This window comes from Macrobrachium rosenbergii, chromosome 55, assembly GCF_040412425.1.
Source record: "Macrobrachium rosenbergii isolate ZJJX-2024 chromosome 55, ASM4041242v1, whole genome shotgun sequence".
Classification (NCBI taxonomy): domain Eukaryota; kingdom Metazoa; phylum Arthropoda; class Malacostraca; order Decapoda; family Palaemonidae; genus Macrobrachium; species Macrobrachium rosenbergii.
The window spans coordinates 74,376,445-74,402,877 of record NC_089795.1 but is presented as its reverse complement, the minus strand read 5'-3'; the positions used below and the strand labels follow the sequence as shown (position 1 = coordinate 74,402,877).

At 34.4% G+C, this 26,433-nt stretch overlaps 1 protein-coding gene across 1 annotated transcript in view; it reads left to right on the top strand.

Moving 5' to 3' along the window:
- LOC136835425 (uncharacterized) overlaps positions 1-26,433 on the top strand; it is a 54,541-nt gene that overhangs the window by 13,542 nt on the left and 14,566 nt on the right. The window contains 11 exon segments of the mRNA XM_067098947.1: positions 1,770-1,928; positions 4,627-4,762; positions 8,366-8,433; positions 8,716-8,813; positions 14,129-14,168; positions 14,171-14,226; positions 18,956-19,008; positions 19,236-19,311; positions 21,817-22,038; positions 23,264-23,362; positions 25,832-25,970. Of these exon segments, the coding sequence (XP_066955048.1) occupies positions 1,770-1,928; positions 4,627-4,762; positions 8,366-8,433; positions 8,716-8,813; positions 14,129-14,168; positions 14,171-14,226; positions 18,956-19,008; positions 19,236-19,311; positions 21,817-22,038; positions 23,264-23,362; positions 25,832-25,970 (1,146 nt within the window).

Sequence of the window (26,433 nt, the reverse complement as noted above, 5' to 3'; positions counted from 1 at the left end):
TTTGTTCAGTAAAACTGTATTTTCTTAATTTTATTTTCATATATTTACAGTAGAAATATGTTCATAATTAGGAGTTAAAAATATTGCATATTTTCCCAGCCCTTGAATGCCAACAGATCATGTGTCAGGTAGTGTTCTTGGAAATCTGAAAAGTGAAATGTTGTGGGGTATAACTCCCTCAGCATTCTCACCCAGCTATGCTTGGTGGGAAAGGCAAAATGACCTAGAATTAAGTTAATGCTGCTTATTTTTAAGGCTAAAAAGAATCACCATATGAAAAGCAGTTGATGAAAAGAAGTTCACTTACTAACATTCCCAAGTTTAGTGGAAATATCAAAGGTACAAACTCTTTATCTGTTGACCGAATGTTTCAGACTTTCCACCTAATGCACCATCCCTTGGCAGTTTTATCTGTGTGGTGTTAGCAGGCACTGATTTGTGCAGTTCTGCCTCACCTGATAAATTATAACTTTGCTTATAAAGTTGTGAACTTCATCACATTTTCATCTGCTGCAAAATGTATTTCAAACTTCATGAAAGGCCAAGAAAGAATTTAAGGCTATTTTGCCTTTTAAAAAAAAAAGGAGTGTGGATTGAGCAAAATAAGGATATCTACCATGTTTTAAATAGAGGGAATACTGTACCATAAAGGGAAAAAATAGAGGAAATTCATGAAGTGATAGGGACACAACATCTAGTCACATTAAGTAAAAGAGTGGATCCTAAATCATTGTAATGACAAAACTTAGGTATAACTGAAGAAAATTAAATCAAATCAAATCAAAAACTTTATTTCCATTTTACAATATTTTAGAAATGTACAACGTCCATTGACTTACAAGATACCAGATACGTACAATTTATATCACCGAATCAAATGCACATGACCACGTCCTATTACAGAAAATTCTTGTAGTTAAAATAATTATTAAAAAAGCTAAAAAAAAAAAGGCCATAAAAATCAACTATGTAAAAATAAGGAGTCATTATAATTTGAACTTAGATTCTAAACAAAATTTTGAATAAATAAGTATCGCTGTTTTAAAGTAATTAAGTTATGAAACCTATAACTGTATAAACACATTTACAGCACTGAAAGACCCAAATACGAAAACGAAAACAAGAATGAGATGACTGTTAAAAACACTCACAATGTACAGAGTTACAGGACATTACATGGCTTAATAAGTTGACCTTATGCCAAGCTAGCATGATACTTAAGCTTTGTTACATTTAACTCAGATAGAGCAACTTTAATTGGAATAACCAAGCAAAATACTCAGTGATTACAGAGCTACCTACATTTTACTTTCAGTTACTTGAAAAACAATTAGCCCCAAAAAGAAATGAAAACACTGAATGGTAAATAAAAAATTAAGCCTAAAACACTCACAACATGGTGGGTTCTTGTGGAAGATATGCAGAATTTAAGGCTGTGATTGGTGAAGTTGTTTTTTTTTTAGAGGAGACTTTCACGTACTGATGTGTATTTTGTTCTTATAAATGCAATAAAACATTAAGGGCACATTATAAATTATCATGTTCATACTTGACAAAAATATATTGCTGCTTTCATGTCAACTTTTATTTTGGAAAATTATGGTAATTGATATTTTCTGTCTTCCTACTGATATAATTGGGAGAATCCTGTGATGCTAGTTAGGATGGATTTCTTTTGTGTTTGTACTTATATTTGAAAGAGAATTTAAATGTCTAAGTAAATATTTGATGTAAGGAAAAAATTTTGTGACTAGAGTTCTTTTCGGCAGAGCATGGGGTGTTTGTTCGTAAAGCCATTCCAAAAAGAACAAGATTTGGACCTCTTGAAGGGATGTTGGTAGAGAGCTCAAATGAGGAAGATTTCCATCTTGGCACTTTTACACTTCAGAAAGATGAAAGATTGCTTCTTGTGGACACTTCTGATGAAGGTAAGGTTTTCTTTTTTTAGGAATAGATATGTTCCTTTTGTAATTGTAAGGGTAGATTATCAGGGTTAATGTTTAGGTTTTTATGATGATTATGTCACTGTGGGTTTTATAGGAAAGTTTCAGATTACATTGATTTCCTATTCGAATGTAAACAAGACTTTTAAATGTGGACTTTTCAGTAAAGAGGTAATTTTTCTGGAGGAAAACAATAGGGTCAGAGTTAGAATCTTGCAGTATTGACCTTCTATCTCGTGATTTTGCTCAGTGATAGACAGGAGGTAGCCATCTTAAGTTACCTATGATGAAGCATTCAGGAATGAGCACTTTCAGGCAGTGCATGTGAACGGCAGGCTATGAATTGACATTTGTGAGTACGTAGGAATGAGATAGATGAAAGAATACAGTTGGTGATGTGTACTTCTTTTGTGTGGCCTTCATGATAGCTTTTGTCTTTTGCATCATCTGTAATTGTAAATTTTCTTTCAAATTCTATTTATTGCTCAGCTCAACCAGAGCAGCACCCTGGAAACTGAATGCTATATTTTGCAATTTTGGCAACATTGACACTTAAACCTTCCCACTGTTTGGCCTAATCTGACATGTCCTAGCAAAGCTCAAAGCCTCTAGCCTCTTCAGGATGATGATGATTATGGTGATGATTGCTTCTGTGTGGCCACAGCTAGACTGGTACCCTGACCTTTTTCAGCTGCAGGTGAACCATACCAAATTCCTGCCAACTGGAAGAGGATCTCAAAGCAGTCACATGCCCACAGGTTCCACTCACCATGTGCCTTAATTCCAGGAGATTATCCAGCGAGGTCTGAGAGGTTGGGTCTTCTTGGTAGTTGGTGCTGCAGCTATCAATCAGCCTTGACCAGGTAAAGTTGGGCTATTAGTGGGGCACCAGTCCATTCAGCGCCTCCATTCAGATATTTCCAGACTTCTTTATCCATCTGCACCTCAAGAAGAAATTGTCAATACCTGCTATCAAAAGGTTACAGAGGAGTCCTCTCCTTAGTGCTGAAACTTTGGGAAATGGAAGTGTCTAGATTCATGGACTTCAGGAGAGAGTGTTTTGTTATTTCAAGAAAGTCCCTTGTGAGTTGATCCACCTACCAAAATGGAGCTTGTTCCTAGTCCTCTGGTATCTTATCAGGGCCCCTTACATACCACTGCAAGGAATGTCTTAGCTGCATCTTGCTATGAAGAATGCTTTCCTGCTAAATTTTACATCTTAAAGATGTGTGAATAAGTAGCATGCACTGCTTGGCAATGTCATGCACACCAGAGGTTGATCTTTTGAGAACTTGGCACTTAAGAGGCAAGGATTATTGACTTACTGTCACAACATCAGCAGAAGAAACCTCACTGGGTTTTGCAAATCCTCCTTCAGGCACATTCTTACATTTCAGGAAAAGTGGTTAGGCAAGGAAGAATAACTAGGCATGAGATCCTAACCCTTTCAAATTCTTTATCTTTTTAGAATGTTGATTTTACTGCCATGAGGAATGCAGGTACACAGAGGTATCAGTGACCTTAGGCACTTTTTACCTTCAGGATATAATGCGCAATGGGATGGGATTGAACTTATTGGCACTGTCAGTTGCAGCATTGGCAGAAATTATGATACACTCTCCTTCCTCCTCTTCCTGGTCATCTTCATTCATTCCTCATGCATTCTCAAGTGGTGCAGTGTTTCGGGATTATGAACATTACACTTATTGCATTAATATTTAGTTGATCTATGCACCACTTTTGAAATTTGTCTGGGTAAAGTAAAGATACTTTACCCAAAATGTGGTAAAGGTGTTCAGCTACATGTAAGTACTGTGTGGGTAAATCATATTTGAATACTTATTATTTGACCTGTTCATTCCCTAATTTGCTCACTGGATCTTTTCAATCTTTGCAAAGACTAGGAATTTTTATTGTGCTATCTAATTGATGGGTTTAGTATGAACCAATCAAGATTATATAGCATAAAACATTTTTACTCATACAAACCTATCAATCATTTAAGAAGTGCTTCCTTTTTATCCCCCTTGGTTTTACAGGGTCACAGTTTTATAATGCAAAGTTCTCTGTGGGTCAGATTCTTATTACACAAAAGTTCTTTCTTGGTTACTTTCTTATTACACAAAAAAGTAAAGTTGATAGTTGATACTAACTGAAGCATCGTAGGTGAACATACTTGAACAGTCCTTATTAGCTATTGTGATTACCTTTCTAAAGTTAAGTATTTTTAGACCACTGTGATTAACTTTCTCTAGGAATGACCGAAGGATTAGACTTATGACATCACACATCTGGGACATTGGGCCCACGAATAAGTCTGTATTGGTTTCAATAAAAAATTGCTTTAAATGTTTAAAAAACTGATGTTTTGTGTTATAGAAAAAATAAATTTAGAATATAACTTCAAAATCTGACAGTTTTGTTATAAAATGACAAGTGAAGTGATGGAAGTGAACTTTTTACTTTTATGTTCATCTGGAGGAAGTTTGAAATTTTTATATCCATTTTTGTATTCTTCAGCTTGAAATACAGAATTTAGAATGGAGTCTATTGGGTTAGAAATTTATATTCAAGAAAAGATCAAATAAAGGGAAACGTGTAATCATGAATGTATCACAAGTTTGGGATTATATAATTTAGGTATAGATGACTGTTTGAATATAGGTGTTAATATAATTTACAGATTGCTCAAATTGGATGAGATTTGTACGTAGAGCTACAACTTACCTTGAGCAAAATTGTGCTGTTGTGCAGATAGAGGAGGCGCTTTATTTTCTCACAACCACCGACATCCCACCTCGTGCTGAACTGAAAGTTGGGTAAGTTATTCAGTCCGTATTTTTATGTCAGATTTTTCTTTTACTTGCTTAAATGTGAAATGATTTATCTCTACTTTCTTGTGCACTCTCTTTTTCATCTTTATCCTGCTGCTTACTTTTTAGTTTTCTGTAAAAGAAAACTATTGTGCCGGCTTGTCTGTCTGTCTGCAATTTTTTCTGTCCACACTTTTTTCTGTCTGCCCTCAGATCTTAGTAATTACTGAGGCTAGAGGGCTGCAAATTGGTATGTTGATCATCCACCCTCCAATCATCAGACATACACCAAATTCCAGCCCTCTAGACTCAGTAATTTTTTATTTTATGTGATGTTAAAGTTAGCCATAATCGTGCTTCTGGCGATGATAAAGGATAGGGCACCACCAGGCTGTGTTAAAGTTTTATGGGGTGTGGCTCATACAGCATTATACTGAGACCACCTAAAGGTAGATCTGTTTTCGGTGGCCTTGATTATACGTTGTAGTGGCTGTACAGAAAACTCAGTTGCGCCAAAGAAACTTTGCCGCATTTTTTACTCATTTTTAACTGCTGCTCTCTCCTTGGCATCCTTTTGCCAAAAAGCCCAGACATTGAGATTTCAGTTTGTTTTCTAGCCTCTGTACAGCATCACTCCAAAGCTTCTTCATTTGTAATATAATTTCCCTGGAGCTTTGTATTGTAATATAATTTCCCTGGAGCTTTGTAGCTATAATCTTCACATTTTGTTAGTGTCTTGAAAACCTTGTGTTTTTATTGGCCCATGTCAGTTGTAAAATTCAGGCTTTATATACATAAAATAAATTTGTGTCAGTTGACTAGTGAGATATTCCTGTTTGTATGTCATCTAGCCATCTTTTTCGCAGGTGTGGATGCCCTTTTTCTTTTAGTCTTCTCAGTACCTGCTTTAGTTTAGTGTATTCAAGATAGGGTAAATGTTTCACCTTGTCTGGGCTTGCCTTTCAATGTACCTCTGAGTATATTGTGATGCCACCTTATATTTTTCACTTCAGCGTTTTGTGACCTTGTCTGCTAGATCAAATAGAATACAGAGTTCACCCTACACCTTTCCAACTTCATCCATATTGCCACTTTCCAGACTGTGCTTTTTGCATTGCAACCTTTTTAATTATCATTAGGTTTGTTTTTGTTTTGCTCATGATTTTCAATTTTCTCCTCTTTTTATTTCATGTTTTCAACATTTTTCAGTCACTTCCTCTGATTTTGCAGTTAACATTAGGCCACTGTCGTAGCTTCCTTCATTTTTTTTTTGTGATAAATAACATGTGACCGTGCTGATCCATGATGAACATTTGCATATATTTCAATTTTGTTTTGATACACATGAAGAGTCAAGAAGCTTGACAACATCAAAGCAAATCTGCAGATGTTCTTGACATTGGAACCTAAAGATGGAGTTCACTGCTATCAGCACTGGATTAGCAGGATGAACAGTGAAACATGAACTTGTAACTAATTTGAAATAACCAGAGTTACAGGAAGAAAAAACCATTATTGGAAGAGACAGGTGTGGATCTAATGTAAAAGTTGTAGACCCTCTCAATGAAAGGAGACTACATCAAAATAGGAAACATGTCCATACTATTTCCAAGCTATCTGGTTCAGGAATTCAACAGTGAATCAGAAGGTTAAGGAGAAGGTTTATCACTTGCACAAGAGCTCAAACCTTACTCCCAATTACAACAAGGAGATCTACAAAGAGATGGAGGGACCCACACAAGAATGAGAACCATCTTTGTAGAAAGGAAGATGGTATTGGGATGCAAATGTTTTCTTGGATAGATACAAGAGGCAGACATAGCTGCTGTACTTCCAGAGAGGAATAAGCTCCCGTTGTCAAGTACTACATTTCACATGTCAGCTATGAGAAGAAAGGTAAATCTTTACACAAAGGCACTACCAACAATGACCTGAAGAAACCACTCCTTAAAGTCTACAAGAGCAGTGCAAAGCAAAACAGTAACATGTAAAATGCAGAGTGAAAGGAATATAAAGTCAAACATAATGCATAGCAACTGTTACTGTGACTAGAAGAAACATAGAAGTCATTCTTAATGTGCAAAAAGATGCAAATGGAGTGTAAGTAGCTATTACTGTGAACAGAACTTAAGAAACTCACTGGCAGTACATAAAAAACAAAAAATTCTCTGTGAATACAGGAGAATAATCCATGCTAGTTCATAAATAAATGTGCCAAATGTTAAGCTAAACCCACATAAACTAAAGATATTAGATGCATCACTGAACAATGGAGAAATGGAGAAAATCTCCAACATGAACTAAAGAAGGACAAAATTACTGTAGTAGATGAACTGAGTCAGGATGCAAAATGAATAAATGAAATAGTGTAGACTCACAAGGACATTTTAGCAACAAGACACTACCAGACAAAGAAAAAAGGGCTAAAAAGGAAAAGCTTTAAACCGTGAAACAAACCTAGGGCAGATAAAATATACACAAGTGCACTACACGGAAGAATGAGGGAGATTGGTGGTAAACATTGGACTGCAAGCTGAGTTTGCATGGTGTAACTTAATCATCTTTAAGTTCTTTGGGACAGGTTTAACATAACAGCTGATATACATGGCGAAGAATCATTTTTCCCATGGTTTTTTTATAAACATTTTATTCCTTTCATTGGAATACATTGTGTATGGCACCACTTTATTGATGGTTTATTCCTTTTAATGAACTTACTTGATTGCTTCAATAGTATTTTTTTCTAGATTGTACTCTGTCCTATGCCTCTCTTACTGTTAGTTTACAATACTACCATAGAGGGGCTAATGTGTGCTTTCATTAATGGCCAATGTATGCCATGTTTAATTATTTTACATGATAAAATATATGACAATTCTCTCTCTCTCTCTCTCTTTCTCTGACTTTTGCATACTTTCCAAAATCTTCTTGCTGTCATGATTCTCATTAGTTACAAAGAAATAGGCATCAGGCAGTGACAGTGATTGTGCCAATTCATGGGGAAAAACTGTTTGCCAATTCAGAACATTTAGGAGTAAAGAAGATAAGAATGCATTATAAATGTTCATGACAGTTAATAACTGCAGTGTGATGGATGAGGTGTTCCATATTTCAAGTAAGAGGGTGAAACAGAGCCACTCTGTGTTGTGTCTACAGTATTGAAGTCTATGATTTAGGGAACCTCTGTGGATCAGATTATAACAAAACTAATAGCAAGAAGTAAGAGAGTCAAAGATGGAACAAAATATATAAATATGTGGGATTACACAAACAATAACTACATCAGTGGTACAAGGTTGAAAATTAATTTTTAACCTAATATCATTATAGGAGATATTGCTATTATTATCTGTTAGTTAAACAGCCAACTAAGCATCATCACTACACTGGAATGGCTTACCCAAAGGATTTGACTATCCACAATGTGCCATATAAGACATTGTAAGTGGGATGTCCCAGAAGGAGAGAAGAAGTTAAAGATCAGCAAGTCAAGCTGCCAGTGCCAAATGTATAAGTATTTTTAGGTAGTATGTATTTTATGATTATATATTTTTAATAATTTATTATCGAAACAAGTTAATAGCTGCCCCTTTTTTTTGTATGATGTAGGTACTCTAAGCAGTATGCAGAAAAGAGAAATCTTACCACTCTAGAGCCAACCAAAGAAGAAATTGATGGTATGTTATATTTTTCTTTTTACTGTTTCTTGTAAATTTTATACTTTTCTTTTGCATTTGTGTAATCATGTGTAAAATCTAATTGCCTTGAATGAAATTGTTTCATTTCTTAAAAGTTCAGATATTGAATGCTAGTAGAAAAAATGCTAATGACTTTAGGATTCTTCTCTAAAGTGAGAAGTCTCACATGAATATTTTATAATTTTTTTTACTCTCAAATGTGAAATTTCACAAAATTTCAACCAATGTCGCAACAGTAATAATTTGTATCTTATTCTCTAGTTTTAGACGAAATGCGGAAGTCATGGCCATGTTATGAATGTGATGAAGGTTTTGAGACATCAGCTGAGTTACAGCAACACTTAGTTTGCCATGATGATGTAAGTAGATTGTTATGCTCATTCATTAACTTTCAGTTTTATTTTGAGGCAAGTAAGTATACAGGTCTGCTGGTTTTGTTTGTTTGCCCCCATCTCACCTAGTTGTTAAGGTTTAAGTGGTTTATATTCTAATTAGTATAGTGCAAACCTTGTGTTCATATTGCCGTGAAAATTATTTGAGTACACATAAATCTAATAAACAGAGTGTTGGTAAGGTAAATATACTGAAGAATTATTCGTATTTAAAATTACACTAGATCGAAACATTGAGACAAAAGTGGTAAAAATAGTTTCACAAAAAAAAATTAAAAAACTTGCAATTATGCAAAGACTTAACCAACCAGTTTACTACCAAAAATTTGAAGAAGCTTAGTATTTTCAGAAGGAAAAATTAAAACATCCTGATAGGGTGTTTCAAGTAGATGGTTATTGTATTAATTTTGGCGTGAAAGAAGTGAATGTGACAATGTGCATCACAGTTTGAGTTGGTATTCAGTATGAATGTTAGTGAAAAAGAGGTTAATGACAGGATTGAAATAATAAAGACTAAGAAAAATCATAGAATATCCAATAATAATAGAAATTAAAAAGTACAGTATAAAGAAAAATTCAGATTACATGACAGAACGTATTAATCCCACTCTAGCTCTAAGGATGATCATGTTGTGCCCAAGTAACTCCATAGAGTATTTTTACATTGCAGGTTGTAAAAAAAATCAGAATAATTGTGAACTGTGAAGCAATGCAGTTTAATGTAATAAATGATCTCAGACAATTATTTTCTTTTAAAATATTTCAAGTAGTAATGTTTATTAGAATATAGTAGTTTGAGAACAGTGAGGCATTTTTTAAGACTCCATTAGAGCTCGCCCCAGAGGCTTTTTCTTTAGTGAGGACTAAATATTGGAACAAGATAAAGTAAAAGAAGTTGGACATCTAGGTTTGATGAGACAAAATAGAACAGATGAGAAGAAAAAGGCAGAAAGTACTGCAGCTGGACAGGAAAGGTTGCAAAGAACCTTTCACATTTGTACTGCACACTGTAAGAAGAAGAGTAGATTATATTGAGTAGACTTGAATAGAATTCCTATAGGAAAGAAAGTAATCTTAGAAGCAGAGGGTAAGAAGTGAAAAGGTCCAATACCATTTTGGGCCTGAAATCAGGGACAGTAATACCACAGCTATTATCTTGTCTTTATATACTGTGGTGTTCCACATGAACAGATATTACTTAAGTCATGTAGTATGTTAGTCATTATAAAAGTATCTCTTGATACCCAGCAGTTATAGAACACTGAAATACCTTTAATCTCTCCATAATAGGTCAGCATCTATAAGATAAGCTTTTGTAATTACTTACGAAGACAATACAGCTTTGTGATCGTATGCTGCTTAATTTCTGGTTTCACTAAATAATAGACCATGGCTGATTTAGTGCTGAACAGATAATGTAGAAGTGATTTTAAAGACCTGAGAACTTTTCAGCATCCCAGTACAAATATTAATATCAGTCTTCAGCAAACTTCATGGATTTATAAGAGAAAGATCCAATACGTATTCTCTGGCACTGAACTAAAAGTGTTTTGTGTATTTTAGATACAAAACATTATTTTTTCAACTTGCCCAACGTAGGTCTTCCATTGTATTATTTTATAAATTAACTGTAGTTTGAACCAATATCCAGTAGGGTAATTATATGATATATTTACAAAGAAAAAAATTGGTATATAACTGTTTACTTTGTTTTTTAAATGATTTTGACCATTATTGTTGGTGCAAACCAATTGGTTTGTTTTTTCTACCTCTTATATATCCATTACGTGGAAGTCTCTGGCAATTCATTTGATCAGTACCATTGATAACTATACTGTACAGTTGAATTCTGTTTTGAAAATCCCAAGCAATGTCTTGGATAAGGGTCCCAGTCAAGGTTAGATATGAATAGGTGACAAGTCTTTTCTGGCGATCCATTTCAAGTTTACTGCAGATCTTGACAGCTGGATGAAAAGCCAAAAGAAACTCAGGACAAAACATAATAAAGGGTATATAAAAAATACTGACTATTGACTAATAGCATATAAATATAAATTGCAAAGGTAGCATATATATTGCCAATTAAAAAGGGTTAATAAATTGTTGGGGTCAGTTTAACCAAAGTTTTAAAAAAATACTAAAACAGGAGATACATGTACAGGTATTCCCCTACGTCGATGGGGTTGGGTTCCAAAAAACCATCGTTTGTTGAAAAAATCGTAACTCGAATAGGCCTGGCCTACACTAGGGTAATCAGTACTGTACCATCTATACATACATGGTACCTGGCCTACACTACACAGTATGGTTGTACATGTATGGTATAGTAATTATTTGTGTCAGCTAATTCTGCAGGTTCAATGCAGATTGACATGATAAGTCAGTATAAAGAGAAATTGAATAACAAACAAGGCCTGGCCTGCAGTTTAGTATATCTTATACGGTAGCCTAGCCTACATTATACTGTATTCTGTTTTCACACATAACACGTATTAACAAACATCAAAATAACGAATGTGCATCTTTTCCATGGATCTTTTAAAGTTATGCTTTACTACTGCTGTCAATCGTAAATATTCTTATATTGCTTTTGCATTATAAATTCAGAATCATAAGCGATCAAATGTTTTGGTTTGGAATCGATCCGGCGGTCTTTATTTCGCGCATTTAACTCGGTTCCAGAAGGCATTTCTTAACTTCTAGTTGGCGTAAAATGAATCTCTAGATACTTTATTTATAGGGACATATATTTTTAAGTTGTCTGTGAAGTGTTTTAAGTCGAAATATAACTTAAATATGTCTAGTTGTGAAATTAATTTAGTAATTTTTTTCGTTAATAGATGGCGTTTGCGGCTGGCTGTTTTGTTTTGTGTAAAAAAATCAAGATTCCGTTCGCTATTTTCTCTTGATTTCATCATTATATTAATAGCTTTTTCGTATTTATCTTTTATCGGCGTAAAACAATAATAATATGTTCTTTCATGCTCAGTAGTTTTGATTGAAATACTTTCCAATTTTATTTGCTGTCGAGTTTCATCATGTTGCCAATGCGATAATTTATAGTCGCTAGCAGCTTGAACATTCTTTTCTCAGCTTCAACTACAACTTGCAGTTTTAAATTTACTGTAGCAGTATATTTCCTTGCGATCTTTTCTCAAAGCGGATAAGGGTAGTGTAAAAACATATCAGTACCGCGTCTTTTTAACATAACTACAATAATTGTTTTAACCGTCATCGATGGTTTGAAATACAAGCAAAACAGTTGTTATCTGATTGGTTATTAGCAAAACAAGAGAGTTTTTTGGTTTTTATGACTTGTCGCATTTTAAGCAAGAGTATAAGGTTACTAACAATACTTTTATCATTCTCTTACTTTTTTTAACTAGAAGATGAATAAAAAGATGGAGAAAAAGAAGTTGGTCTATTGTAAGTTGGTCTCTTTGCTGCCTGATTCTCTGACAACTGTAATTATGCTGTTGCCTTTTCATGCCCTTCGAATTTAAAAATATTTTCTAAACATATTGTTGTACGGTATTAATTGCTAACTCCATCGTAATGGCTTATCGTAGAGGATTATCGTCCTTTCGTGCACTACCTGTTTTACAAGCACAAAATTGCAAAGCGAACACTGACCTATTTTAACTTTTGACTGCAGGCAAGTGAGGTTAGCTCATTGAATTAATGATTAAATGTACCCTATTCCAGCCTCTCGGGCCAACATATCGTACACACGTCGCTGCCTGATTATGCGTTGTTGCCTGCACCATGATCGCCTACAAAATTTAAAAATACATATTCTCAAAATATTGTTGTATCGATATTAATATTAACTAACTTCAGTGCGTAAAGTGAAAATTATCTAACTCGAGCACTACATTGTACTTTTTTAAAAAGGGTCTACAATATTCAATTGTGAATACTGTACTATAAACTAACCTAATAAAAAGAAAGTATTAGCTGACCTTACTTGAATGAATTGACCTACACTGAAAAATACCAAAATACCAAAAAAAATCTGTGAAAACATGGAATCAACACAAGTGAGGCAAAGATGTGCTCCAAATAAGGGGAAGAAATAAAAAAAATGCAGTCAGAAAAACATCATTTCCAGCAGAGGTGATCTCCCTGTCAAATTTGTCAGTCAGGAAGGAAAAGTAATGGAATGTAATTTTAATGGATAATTCCATGCTTTATACTTTTTTAAACAATTCTGCAGGAATATCCAAAATCTGGGAATTCTGCTAAGCTTTTATTAGCTCTGCAGAGACACAAAAAGTCAGGAATTTGGTGCTGTCGACCTGTAGATTCAGGAGGCACCTGTGCAGGACTGCCTTCATGTTTCTTCTGTGCTTGTCCCATAGACAAAATATTATAGTGTCTAGGATATTCAGAGGCCATAAGTATGGGCTGTATATGATTGATGGGTTTGTGATGAAACAAAGTAATGTACTCTGGTAAGTCATGTAACTACATTCTTTCTTTCTGCCTAGCTGTCCAACTACCTCCTGTAACTGTTCCTGTTTTGACCTCAATTAAGAACATTTCAAGTAGCATTGATAATGACTCTATAGACAGTGACATTTAGGATCTTCCTAAATTGCATAGAAAATATTTTTCTTCCTTACTTTTATAGATTGTGTTTAATGTTTTTAAATCTAATTTAAACAACATTAAACACAATGTAAAGAATATATGTAGGCAGTCCCCGGTTGATGTTCCACTTACTGAGCTTGCCTCACGGCTCTGTTAACACCAACTTTTCGGCACATTAAGTGGATTTATGGCACCGTTACCGGAACTTACACGGCGTTAATGTAAGCGCTATTTATTCCCTTTATAATTATGATGCTTCAGGTTACTGCGATTTTTGGCTTACGGCACGCCGCCAGGGACAGAACCCCTGCCATAAACCAGGGACTGCCTGTAGTACTTATTTTATGCATAAATTGTCATGAAATGATATAGTATACAGTGCATTATCAGCAGTTACAATTAAGAATTATATTGGCAAAGGTAACAAACAGGTTTTGTTGAAGGATGCATCAAACACCTTTAGTGCCTGATTGGAAATTTACTGTATGAGTAGAAATAATAAAAAATTTAATAATCATATAACGTTTGGCAGATTTATGTTGTATGATTTTATCTTTTTGTCAGACTTCTACTTTTATGGCAAAGTTCTTATGTATAATGATGATTAAGGTGTACCAGATAGATGGAACTAGAAATGTGTATGTTGATTGGTTTTATGATTTTTTTTAATTCTTAATATTTGATTTCAGACAAATAATGAAGAAGACAAGAAGAAAAGAAAGAAAGTCAAAGGCGTCGACCTCGTGGTAATGCTGACCATGATGGAAAGATCTCGAAAAAAATTAAGGTACCGTATGGACATTTTAGTATAATTGGAAAGGAACTTACATTTTCCTATATAACAAGAGTGTGTTCCAATATACATGATCAGATTCCATTTAGTGTAGCTGAGTATCCCATCTAGATTGAAAGAAGATAAATTTTATGTACCAGTTTGGTGCATATTTCATAAAATGGGCTGTTGTATAATTAAGAAAGTACTCAATAACTTATTTCAACTGTACTTAATGCTTAAGTATATTCAGTTATCATGTCTCCTATATTTTCTTTTGGTCTTGTGTCAGTCCCTGGTTCTGCAGGTCAGCCTGAAGAGGTCAGACCTGTTGCCATCCACTCGGTGGTTCACTGTGGAATGTTTTTAGACAAAGATTTAGCTCACCCCTTGGAGAACAGTGTGATGACTGGCTGTCAGGCCTCCCTGGTGGTCGATCACACAGCTACTTTCATATTCACTTTCTAGAGCTTTGGCTGGGTTTCTGTTGGAAGGCAGCCTTGATGTCTCCAGCCTTCAGGATCACAACCATAGAGCTTTTTCTGTGCAACCTCTTGTTAGAGTGACTATCAAAACTCGTTGAAGGGACTTCTGCTTCTTTGGGACCCAGGTCTCCTCATGCTTTTAGATGCCTTTCCCCTGAAGCAGAAGAGGTTACCTGTCAGACTCTCATGTCCAAGAGATCTGGTCCAGGGAAGAAAGGGGCTTGCATATCAGCTTCCACAGCCTGACCCTACCTGCAGAATCAAGGAAGAACAAGATGTAATGTTAAATACCAGACTTCATCTGTAATCTTCTCTATGGCTGGGCCCAAAGTTTGGACGGTGGATGCTATACTTCAGGTAATAGCCAACCTAGATGCTGACACATTTTCTCCGTTTAGTGTATTGAGACAGGTACTGGCAAAGTTTCGAGCCCTGCAAACTTTCAGATACTCCTTGCTCCCTTTTGGCTCAGGAGTAGTCATTCTCAGACTTTCTGAACTCCATGTGGATTTTCATGTCACTTCTCTTGTTGAAGTTTGTTGTGAAGCAAGCTTATTTCCACTAGATTCATGTTTTCACACACACACACACACGCACACACACAGAATGTCTTGACTTAAGAAGTGATGATTGCACAGTGTTTGTGACCTATTTGGGTTTGATAAAACCTCCAAGGTGGAACTAGACTTTGGTTCTGAGCAATCTTAATAGATCCACTTACAAATTTTTAGGCTTTCTTTAATTAAACAACTGCTGTTTGGCAGTGGTGACTTACCTGTAATCTTACACCATGATTTCCCAGTTTTACTCAGTTTATACCCCTTAGAGGCATACCACTTACAGTTTCCCTTTTTCGTATACTGTAGGCAGTACTAAAGGTTATTTGCAGTATCTCTTTGGATCTAGCTATAATGCCTTCAGCCTTACTTTTCATAATCCCTTTGAGCTCTTTTCACCATGCTGTCTTACTTTTTCATTTACCTAATTCCATTTTATATTTACATGTAAGAACAACTGGGTCTATGAGAGTCACATTTTGTTTGAGTAATATTTTCAAACTTAAAATAGTAGTAATATTATACTAATAAAAGGAATTTGATATACCCCAGACTGCCTTAAACAGCATGCAGTTGAAACACCATGCAATGTAAAGGTTAAAATGATGGAACACATACTGATGGTTGCAAATCTCTTACTTGTATGGGATTCACTGCAATATACTGCATTCTACAAAAAATTTTGTTTTCCATCACCCCAGTTATCATAGCAAATCTGTCGTCATTTATATCTGCTGTTGAGTTCAATTAAGCATACTGTCATAAAAAGACTTTAAAAATTTTGCACTTCCAGAAATATTATTAGAACTATTGCCCAGAGCTTCAGTTGTACAGGAAGGAAATTAATAATCTTTATGCATCAACTCCAGAATACTGTTAACGATACTGTCCCACAGTTTTGTGGTAAAGGAATTGAAGGATGTCTGGCACTGGGAACGAGACATGGCAGCTTGACTGGAAAATGTAGCAGGCTGGAGTGAAGAGTGTAGGTAGTGAGTGAGCTTAAAATGAAGAGAAAAAAAAAGAAGGAAATCTGTCCAAATACAGTCAACCCCCAGTATTCAAGGGGGATAGGGACCACAACCACCTGCAAATAGCTAAAATCCATCTCTCAGATTCTACGAGTATCCTTTGGCAGAGAGAGAGCGGGAGAGAGAGAGAGACTCTCTGCCCAATTGCTAACCCCCTTCACGGTCAATATGTCCATATGTCAAGGTGATTGACAGTTAGGCCTTCATCCTTCCTTCTAGTCGGAGACAGGAAAAGATTAGGGAAAACAATTATTGAGCTAAAATCTTACCTAATTTACTATATTTTCCTTAATGAATTGATATTTTGTTCTGTTTACATTAATAATAGTATCTGAAAATTAGTAAATCTTTTATTTTTGATACATAACAAATAAACATACATGTTACATATGCACAAAAATTCTCTCTCTTATCTCAGTGTCGTCAGAGAGAGAGAGAGGAGAGAGAGAGAGAGAGAGAGAGAGAGAGAGAGAGAGAGAGAGAGAGAGAGAGAGAGAACATAATTTTTTTTTATACAGTACATATTACGATGGTAGATGGATATTGAGGGATTTTACTGTAACATTTGATTGATATTTTGCTGCTTTTACATTAATATTATTATTTGAACATTAGTAAATCAGTTATTTATCATCCAATAAAGAAAAGATACATTACATATGCATAAAAATTCTCTCTCTCTCTCATCTCAAGAAGAGAGAGAGAGAACAAAAATACAACTCATACACTACTGACAGTACATACCAAAGCATCGAGCTACAAGCTGTGTGATTGGCTACCTCCAACCTCTTCAGCCTTTAGCGTGTCATCAGAGAGAGAGATAGAGGGTGAACATCGGTTTTTTATCCAGTACATATTACATGGTAATGGATTGATATTGAGGGATTTCACTTTAACATTTTATTGATTTTTGCTGTTTTTATATTAATATTGATAATATTTGAAAATTAGTAAATCAGTTACTTATCATTAAAAAAAAATACATGTTGCATATGCATAAAAATTCTCCTATCTCAGAGATAGAGAGAGAGAGAGAGAGAGAACTCATACACTACTGACAGTACATAACAGAGCTACAAGCTGTGTGATTTGGTACTTCCAACCCCTTCAGCTGGTAGCATGCTGTCATGGAGAGAGAGAGAGAGATGGGGGGGTGAACATTTTTTTTGTATAGTACATGTTACACAGATATTGTGGGATTTCACTTTAACATTTGATTGATATTGTGCTCTTTTTACATTGATATTAATATTTGAAAGTTAGTAAATAAATTTTTATCATGAAAGTGTGTTTAGTCATGAAAATAAAATGATAATACAGTAATTAGTGAATAATGATTTATGAAAAAATCCGCAAATTATGAATTTTCCACGAATAACTTAGGGATAAGTTCCACAGAAAAAAACCGCAAATAGGTGAAGCTGTGAATCCTGAATTAGGTGTCAAATTTTCCTTGTTGGGAAAAGGTAACTTCACATGATATGTACAAGGATAAGTTGGCATACGGAAAAGCAAACCATCTTCCAAGAGTGGTAGTTTAAAAGATCTCAAGTACTTAGTTATCATCATCATGTTTGAATTGCTTGACACCATTATGTTTAAACTAATTTTGAACAGGTGTTGTCCATTACTTAAATTGTCGTGTTCATTGCCACCAGTAGGTAATTACATTGGTAGCATCTTGGGTGGCATCACTAAAATTCAGTAGGTGAAGCTGTGAATCCTTTTCAACCGTATGTGTTTTCCTTGTTGGGAAAGAGGTGACTACTTCACATGATATGTACAAGTTAGAAGTTTAAGTAAAGCTAGTGGCATACGGAAAAGCAAACCATCTTCCAAGAGTGGTAGTTTAAAAGATCTCAAGTACTTAGTTATCATCATCATGTTTGTAATTGCTTGACACCATTATGTTTAAACTAATTTTGTATTATTGCCCAAAAGATGAGGCTTTGGCTTCAAACATAACTACAGGTGTTGTCCATTACTTAAATTCGTCGTGTTCATTGCCACCAGTATGCTTAATTACATTGGTAGCGTCTTGCTCTTTATCTACGTATGTTAAAATTTGTGTGGCATCACTAAAATTCAGTACAATGAATACAGGAGGCATCTAACAATTAATTAAACCCACTGTAAAGTTATGACATTCTTCCATACAAAATAAAATTGTTTGGAATTTTATTATAGCAGGATAAACGTATTTAAGGTGGTTAAATGATTACCGTTAAGATTGTCTTTGTATGTAGATAAAGTATTACCACTTATTCACTGTGACTACCTTTATTTAAACCAACATCAGATTGCAAGCCTTGGAGTCATATTCCATATAGAAATTTATCAGAATCATAATTGTTATGCCTTGTAATTAAAGTGTTAACAATTTTTTAATTTATGGACAATGCAAGTCCTTCTTCAGAGTAAATTCATCAGGTCAATTCTACTGTGTAAAAATGTTTGTGATGTGATTAAGATGCCTCTTCAATCTCTCAAAATCATAAGATAAAAGTAGAATTATTTTATTGGCCTTTGCAAAGCCAGAGACTTGTTGATCACAGTTAAATAACTGTATTTAGGTTGTATCTTTATTTTTACTTATCACACACAGCTTGACAATTTCTAGACACAGTATGTCATTCTTCCTAAAGCTCATATTGTTTATTCTTCTTGTTAGGTAGAGACTGAAGAAATTCCTCTTGCTGGAACTTCAGAAGACCCAAAAGAAAGGTTAGTATACAGCAAAATTTTTTAGCATTTTCTTTCCATGGTATAACAGGAAGTCATATGTTGTTTATGATAGAACATGAGAAAATGCCTGTAGATATTTAGTATCTGCAGTATTCAATCATCACCAGACTCAGGAATATGAAATGTTTTTTGTAAGCATAGTGAAGGAGGATGATCTGATATTATTGGCTGTGTTTAATATACACCTAATTTTTTATATATTTCAGTGATAGAGCAGCGTACACGGATAGGTTTCAGCGAAGTCAGTGTTTGAAGTGCAATATGATATTTTCCATGCCAGAGGTAGGGTTATCTAAATATTTCAGGTACAGTACTTTTTTTTTTTTAAGATATTTTAATGGTCTGTCCTTCATAAAGTAAGCAATTTCCTAAATTGTATTGGTATTGTAGTTTTAAGCCTATATAAGCAATGATACAGGTACGTATATTAATTATTTATTAGGGCATACAAAGAATGTATCCCTACAACATGAAAACACATCATAGTTGCTTGAAGTAAAGCAGTTGCACATTACGAATGAACTTGTTTATACACATATTAATTAATACACATATCTGTATAACTAATATAACAAAATTTACAGTACACACAAATCTGTATGACTAATCTAAAAAATACTATTTCCTCTTTTTCTTAGTTTCCTTTTCCCCATACACTCACTTGCCATTAATACTGTAATCTTTAGCCTGTCAGAGATGTTACAACATAATAGGTATTTACTGTATATGGTATACAAATAAACCAGTACATATGACATCATATAAAGATCTGTCATACTAAGCTAAAAATTTGTTCTTTCCTCTCCTTCACACACAGCTGTGCTGCTGAAACATTAGGTCTAGTATTATAAGATATATACAAGACTAGTTAGATGGTATACTTTACAAAAACTAAGGCAGTCATAATGCAGTGCAAAACACAGTTACTCTACATATTTTGGTGTACTCTCTCTCTCTCTCTCTCTCTCTCTCTCTCTCTCTCTCTCTCTCTCTCTCTCTCTCTCTCTCTCTCTCTCTCTCTCTCTCTCTCTCTTTTATACTGTATATTGAAGCAAAGCCAACTAGTATGTATTGTTACTCTCTCTCTCTCTCTCTCTCTCTCTCTCTCTCTCTCTCTCTCTCTCTCTCTCTCTCTCTCTCTCTCTCTCCCTATTTTATACTGTATATTGAAGCAAAGCCAACTAGTATGTATTGTTACTGTAGATCATGTTTACTGACATCTGCAAAAACTAATGCAATTCAAAGCCAGTGGAATCATAATTACAGTGTTCTTGTGTTTTAAAACTGTTGAATCTGTGTGTTTATGGGGTTGATTTTTAGAAACTCCGTTTGCTTAAATATTCTCATAAAGAAGAGACTATTGGTATGAATTATTACTGTAGATTACTGTTATTGACATCTGTAAAGTACATTAATTACTGGTAAAAAAAACCTGGTACAGGAAAATGTTTTCTTGAGTTGGAACTTGTTGTATTCAATATTATTTTTTTATTTTATTTTATAACTGTAAAGGGAAATGGATTTTCTCCATTGCAAATCTTTGGTTGTATCCAATTTTAATTTTTTTTTCATTGTATTTAGTTTTTTATAGCTGCATAATTGGAAACAGAATGTTGTACATTGCAAAGTAGTTTACTGTATTTTGTTTTATTGATTGTATATCTGTAAAATTGTAAGAGGCCACTATATTTTGTGTGTACATCTCACGATGGGGTCAGTTGCTTAGAGTCCATAGGTTAGACTTGTACATTTAAACTTTATCTTGTAAGATTCACCTTTAAATTTACAGGACTTGTTTTGGAAAAAAGTGCATCTAAATTGCTGGCAAAAATTATATTGTCATTGTTTTTAGTCCCTCCTGACTACAAAATTATTATCTGCAGGAGAAAGTGTACAGAATTGAAAGATTACAAGACAACATTTTCTAATCAGACCAGTTTATATCATGTGGGTGAAATTAACTTCAGAAATCTGCCTAGAGATGTGCTTGAATTTGAATTGTCTTATAGCAAACTGCCATCACAACTACGAAGTTTATAGATTCCCATTGCTCAGGGAAGTATTTGTCTCAAGTCTATAATGGATTGGTATGCACATGATATTGCATGTAAATATTTTAAGTTTAAAATTGTGCTTACATATGCTAGTTTTACTTGATCAGCTTCTGTGTAACGTTATTTATTGCTAAGATCATATACTGAATGATAACTTTAATTTTGAATTCAAAAGCTAGGGAATCAGCTCCCAAGGGTGAATGAAAAATGTAATATCACATTCTCCTTAAATGTTGTGGTGAGTGGATTAATGTCAAGGTACAGGAGTGAACAAAAATGTAGGATGAGGCATATAAGAGATACTAGTTAAGATTGTTGGCTTAAAGATTTTGATAATTCATTATGCTAGACTATTGGTAGGAATTGTACAGGTTTTTCTGAACACACTTGGCATTTATTTATTTATTTACAGGTACTTCTTGTTTTGCTTTAGTTCTAAAGATTTTTCTTTTGTAAATTTACTACCAGAAAGTTAATACAGTTTATCACTTTAGTTTTACACCAGACTTAGCAGAGAGCATTGTGGGAGGTCAGGTTACTGTAACAATGCCCAGTGTATTATCTGTACACTGTTTATGTAATAGTGAAAAAGAATTTCCCTACCCATCAGACAAAATTACAAAATTTGACAGATATTACATATAACTTTGCTATCGTTTTAAGACAAAAAGCACTGTGCTGTATATGGTTCAGAATTCTGGTATATTAAGATATTTCTTTCTTGTAATTGCAGTTACTAAATATTCATCAGCTAAAGCACAATAGTGATGTGCATCCTGGAAGTACTGTGCAAAATAGCAGGCCTTCTTCGCAAAGTGATCCTGAAGAAGATGATGATAAAGGGGAAAAGGATGAGGATGTAAGCCCCAGAAACACACAAAACAGATTGTCAGATAAGGAAGAAATTGCCAATGGACTGCTACCTTTCAATAAAACCTGCCCCTTTTGTAAGAAAGTAAGTATACTAGGCCCATTTCACTCTCTTCAGGTGTTCATTATTACTTTGTCCATTTGCTAATTAGTTTTTATTACTGTTCAGGGCAAGCAATTATTGATATGGAACTTGCCTAAAAGACAAGAAGTTTCCAGAAAGCAGAACATTTTAACATGAAAGTGAGAAACAGATTGAAAAGAATGACGGACTAAGGACTATTAACTTCTTTATATCTTTTGTTTATAGACTGATGAGTGCTTGAGTAGGCTTAGTTTAATAATCAGATGTTGTATCCCTTCAGAGCATTAGATATTTATGAATTAATTTTTCATGTTTTTGTGAATTCTGCCCATAAGGTCATTCTTGAGCATGTTACAAGCAGTTAAATAAGACAGCTGTAGACTCCTAGGATTTAACCCAAATAGTTGCTAAAAAATTACAGGGAATGTTGAAGCAAGATATTGTACTGTAGTACTGAAGAATTTGGACATCTAGGTATGAAAAGACCAGGGATTGAATGAAAAATTAATGGCAGATAATGTAGCTTGGTTCTGAACAGATGCTGGAAACACTCATGAACTGTGCCGGAAACTATTCTTTCTTTATTTCTACAGTCAGTAAGAGTACTATGTAGAGTTTGGTTAGATATTGAGATGAAAGATTGGTCAGGAGTGACTTTTAGGTCTTGCTCTATAAATGCTTGTATTATATTTGCTGTTTCACAGTGGTCATTTTGATACTGAACGTACTTCATTCTGCTTGTATACACTACGCAGAACTGTAAGCGAATCTATTTTAGTGATACTCTGTCATGCTGCAACATGATACAGCCAGTTTTGGTTACCTTTCCAAAAGGGCATGTTGTTGGTCTTAAAGAGTACAGTGTGTTGTAGGGTTCAATAAAGGTAGTGTTTAATGTTTCAAGAGCAGTGACTTCAAAGCAGTCAGGAATGTTTTGGATGCATCATTTTAGAATATTTTGGAATTCCCATTATGATCATTTGTTATCTATACAGTAATTTGTTCTCATTTTTCACTGCTATTATTGATATGTAGAAGAATAATATACTGTAGAGAAAACGAACCTAATGAATTTTGCTGTGTGCTCAGCTTTAAAAAGAATAAAAGAAGTTAACAAAATACAGTTGAGAATAGGAGTTATTTTCATCTATAACCCTGTGTGACTCCTGCCTGATTGAGTGACTATTTGATTTTAAATGATAACAGCATATCTCTTTTTCTTCAGGTGTGTGATACAGACGAATCTTTATTATCACACGTTGACGAGCATGGTGCCTTCCATCCGGGATCATTGAAACCTTACAAGTGCGATTATTGTTACAAGGTATGTAAGTTTTATTTTTTATATGATACATGTAGAAAACAAAATTATTTTTGTACTATACAGTATTTAAGAAAGCCTAGAGTCGTTATGGTGACACAGTACTATTGTTTGCATTAGGTAATGAAAAGAAGAAGAAAAAGCTGGTTTGGTAGGTGGGTGCATGCACACAGGCTAACTGGTTCCATGGAAGCAGGAAAGGTGAACAGGATTCCTTGCTTTCTGTAGGGTTCCTGAGGCCTGTTAAGAACTCAGATGTATCAGTTGATGAAAGAAGCATAGTTGGAGTTCTTTTAAATCCAAGTTCAAGCCGTGCTCAGAGATGTTACCGCAAAAAAGAAAGATGATAAAACGCTTGCATTGTGGCCTATAGTGAGAAACTGCTAGTGCCGGTACTGGAGTGAATGCTCAAGCAGTGCTGGTTGACAGCATGGATTGTTTTGTCGTCTGTGAACATCAAGACCCAGCTCCTGATAATCACTTAAGTATTCACTTGTAATAATGCATTCGACACAGTACAAAATATACAAAAGAATTGTTTGGGAAAAAAACCTAATGAGCTTCTTAACCCCACATAGAATTTTTCCTAATAATGAATACTGTACAGACAAGAACTTTTAACAAGTCTTTTATAAATACTTAAAACATGTAAAAGTAAACTTTTATTAAGCTTTAAAAAATTTAGTAAAGGAAGCACGAGCTAAATTCATATAATAAGGAATGTTTGTTCACTAACATGAAACCAAAAGCCAACTAGCTAACAGATCATATCCTTCCAAGACAAAATCTGTTAGACTTTTAAAAAGGCGGTACCATATACAGTACAGTGTACTCGTGTAATGCCTGATCTCCCTTATCGTGCAACCCCCAAATTTTCATCCTTAAAAATTTTTTTATTGTGTATCTTGTGTATCATACGAGTTCCTTTTTTGAAAGACCAAATTACAATAGACTAACCTCTTTTCCTCCATCTCTTTATCTATCCCATCATCTACTGCAGTTAAATAAGTTAAAAAAGTAAAAGAGAAAGATAAAATATCGTTAGTAACGTTATACTCGTGTAAACGCGTACAGCCATAAACAACCAAACAAGAAACAGCTGTTTTGCTATGATCAACCGAATTGGATAACAACTGCTGTTTTGCTTGCATTTCATCACTATACGATAGTAAAAAATTACTGTAGTTATGTTGCAAATGACGTTAAGTAGGACAGGATTGATATATTTTTACATTATACTGTTATTCGCTATGGATAAAATATTGTCAAGGAAATATATTGGCAAATTTAAACTGCAAGTTGTAGCTGAACCTGAGAAAACAGTGTTCAGACTACTAATGAATGTAAATTATTGTGCATTGGCAACATGGATGAAACCTGTAGACTTCGATATGCTCGACAGTAAATGAAATTGGAAAGAAATGTATTTTAATCAAAATTACTGGGCATGAAAGAACATATTTTACTGTTGTTTTCATGCTGATAAAAGATAAATATGTAAAGCTCGTATTATGATGAATTCAAGTGAAAATAGCAAACGGAATCTGTTGAATTTTTGAAAAGGGCGCTTATTGGCACCGAAAATCGCTGATTTTTGTTGCTAGACAAGTGCCGAAAAACCGGGTTGCTGGTAACCGGCCCCGCCAATAACCAGGGACTGCCTGTATCTAGAGATTCATTTATGCTAACAAGAAGCAAGAAAATCACGCTGAATTCGGTTAAATACGGAGACGTAAACTTAACTCATAATCACCCTCAGCTGATTTCCAAACCAAAACATCGATCGCTATGTTTGTATTTTATGATACAATAGTAATACGAGAACACATATATACAATATTATTGGATACAGTGAAGTGAAGCATCACTTTGAAAAATCCATGGAAAAGATGCATATTCGTTATGTTTGTATTTCATAATATGATACTAATATGTAAATATTACACATGCTAATTTAAATCTCATGTATGATGCGACCCCCTTAAAATTAGCTTCAAAATCTTCGAAAGCCGCATGATGCGTGAGTACATACAGTACTTATAAAACAATTCTTAGAAAATCAAGTAAACCAACTTGGTGTTGGTAAATAAAAGCTGTTAAAGAAAAGGACTCAAACTTCCTGAAACTACATGTGATACAGTTAAGAAGCCTCACAGGTGCTTATCACAAACTTGAGTGCAGAGCTAACTTTTCAAGCTACAAGGCATTCATATTATAGTTGTTCAATTTCAGGTTCAAATTGTATGCAGATTTTAGAAAGGTCCAAAAATTTACAATTACAAAGACATTAAATGAGAGTTTTAGTTATCGGTATGTAGTTCTAAGTCATCTAAGAACAGATTTTATTCGCTTTGCTTTAATTGTAATTATGTAGTTATTCTAGCAATTCAGCCATTGCATTTTTTCAGAAGTGTATAAAAGCATCCATGGTAATGAAGTTTGTTTTAATTGTAACTATGTATTTCTTTCCAGTCATTTACCCGTCGTTTTCGTTTAGAAGCACATAAAAGTGTCCATGGTAATGAAGCAGAGAAGCCTTTTCGATGCAATCTTTGTTTGAGACGATTTTGTAGTAATTCTGCTCTCACTGCACATATCCGTTTTCATATTGGTAAGTTAATTTTCATTGATTGACATTTTTGTATTTTGAATTGATCCTTTGCTAGCTTTTGTCTGTCCGAGAAGTAACTTGGAAAATGTACTCCTTCTGCCATTTTTTTATATATATTATTTGTGTAAACAGTCACATATTTGTGAACTGTAATAACAAGAATGGGTACAGTTTCATTGATTATGATAATCGTTGTCACTAACTTTGAATTGTGCAGTTTATGTTCAGTGTAGGTTACTATGAAAGAAGTAACTGGTCATGTGATTCTTTGTTGATCAGAAAATCCTGCATCTTTATGTTTTGATACCTTTTACAGTATTAAGTTGTTAAAAGGATTTAAGCATTTTGATAATGAATAAGAGGGAAAAACTTTTTGTATACTGTTCTTCAGAAATGAACAGATCACTTGAAGTCATTATTCTCAAGCTTCAAATTCATACTATATACCCCAGTAGGCTGCTAG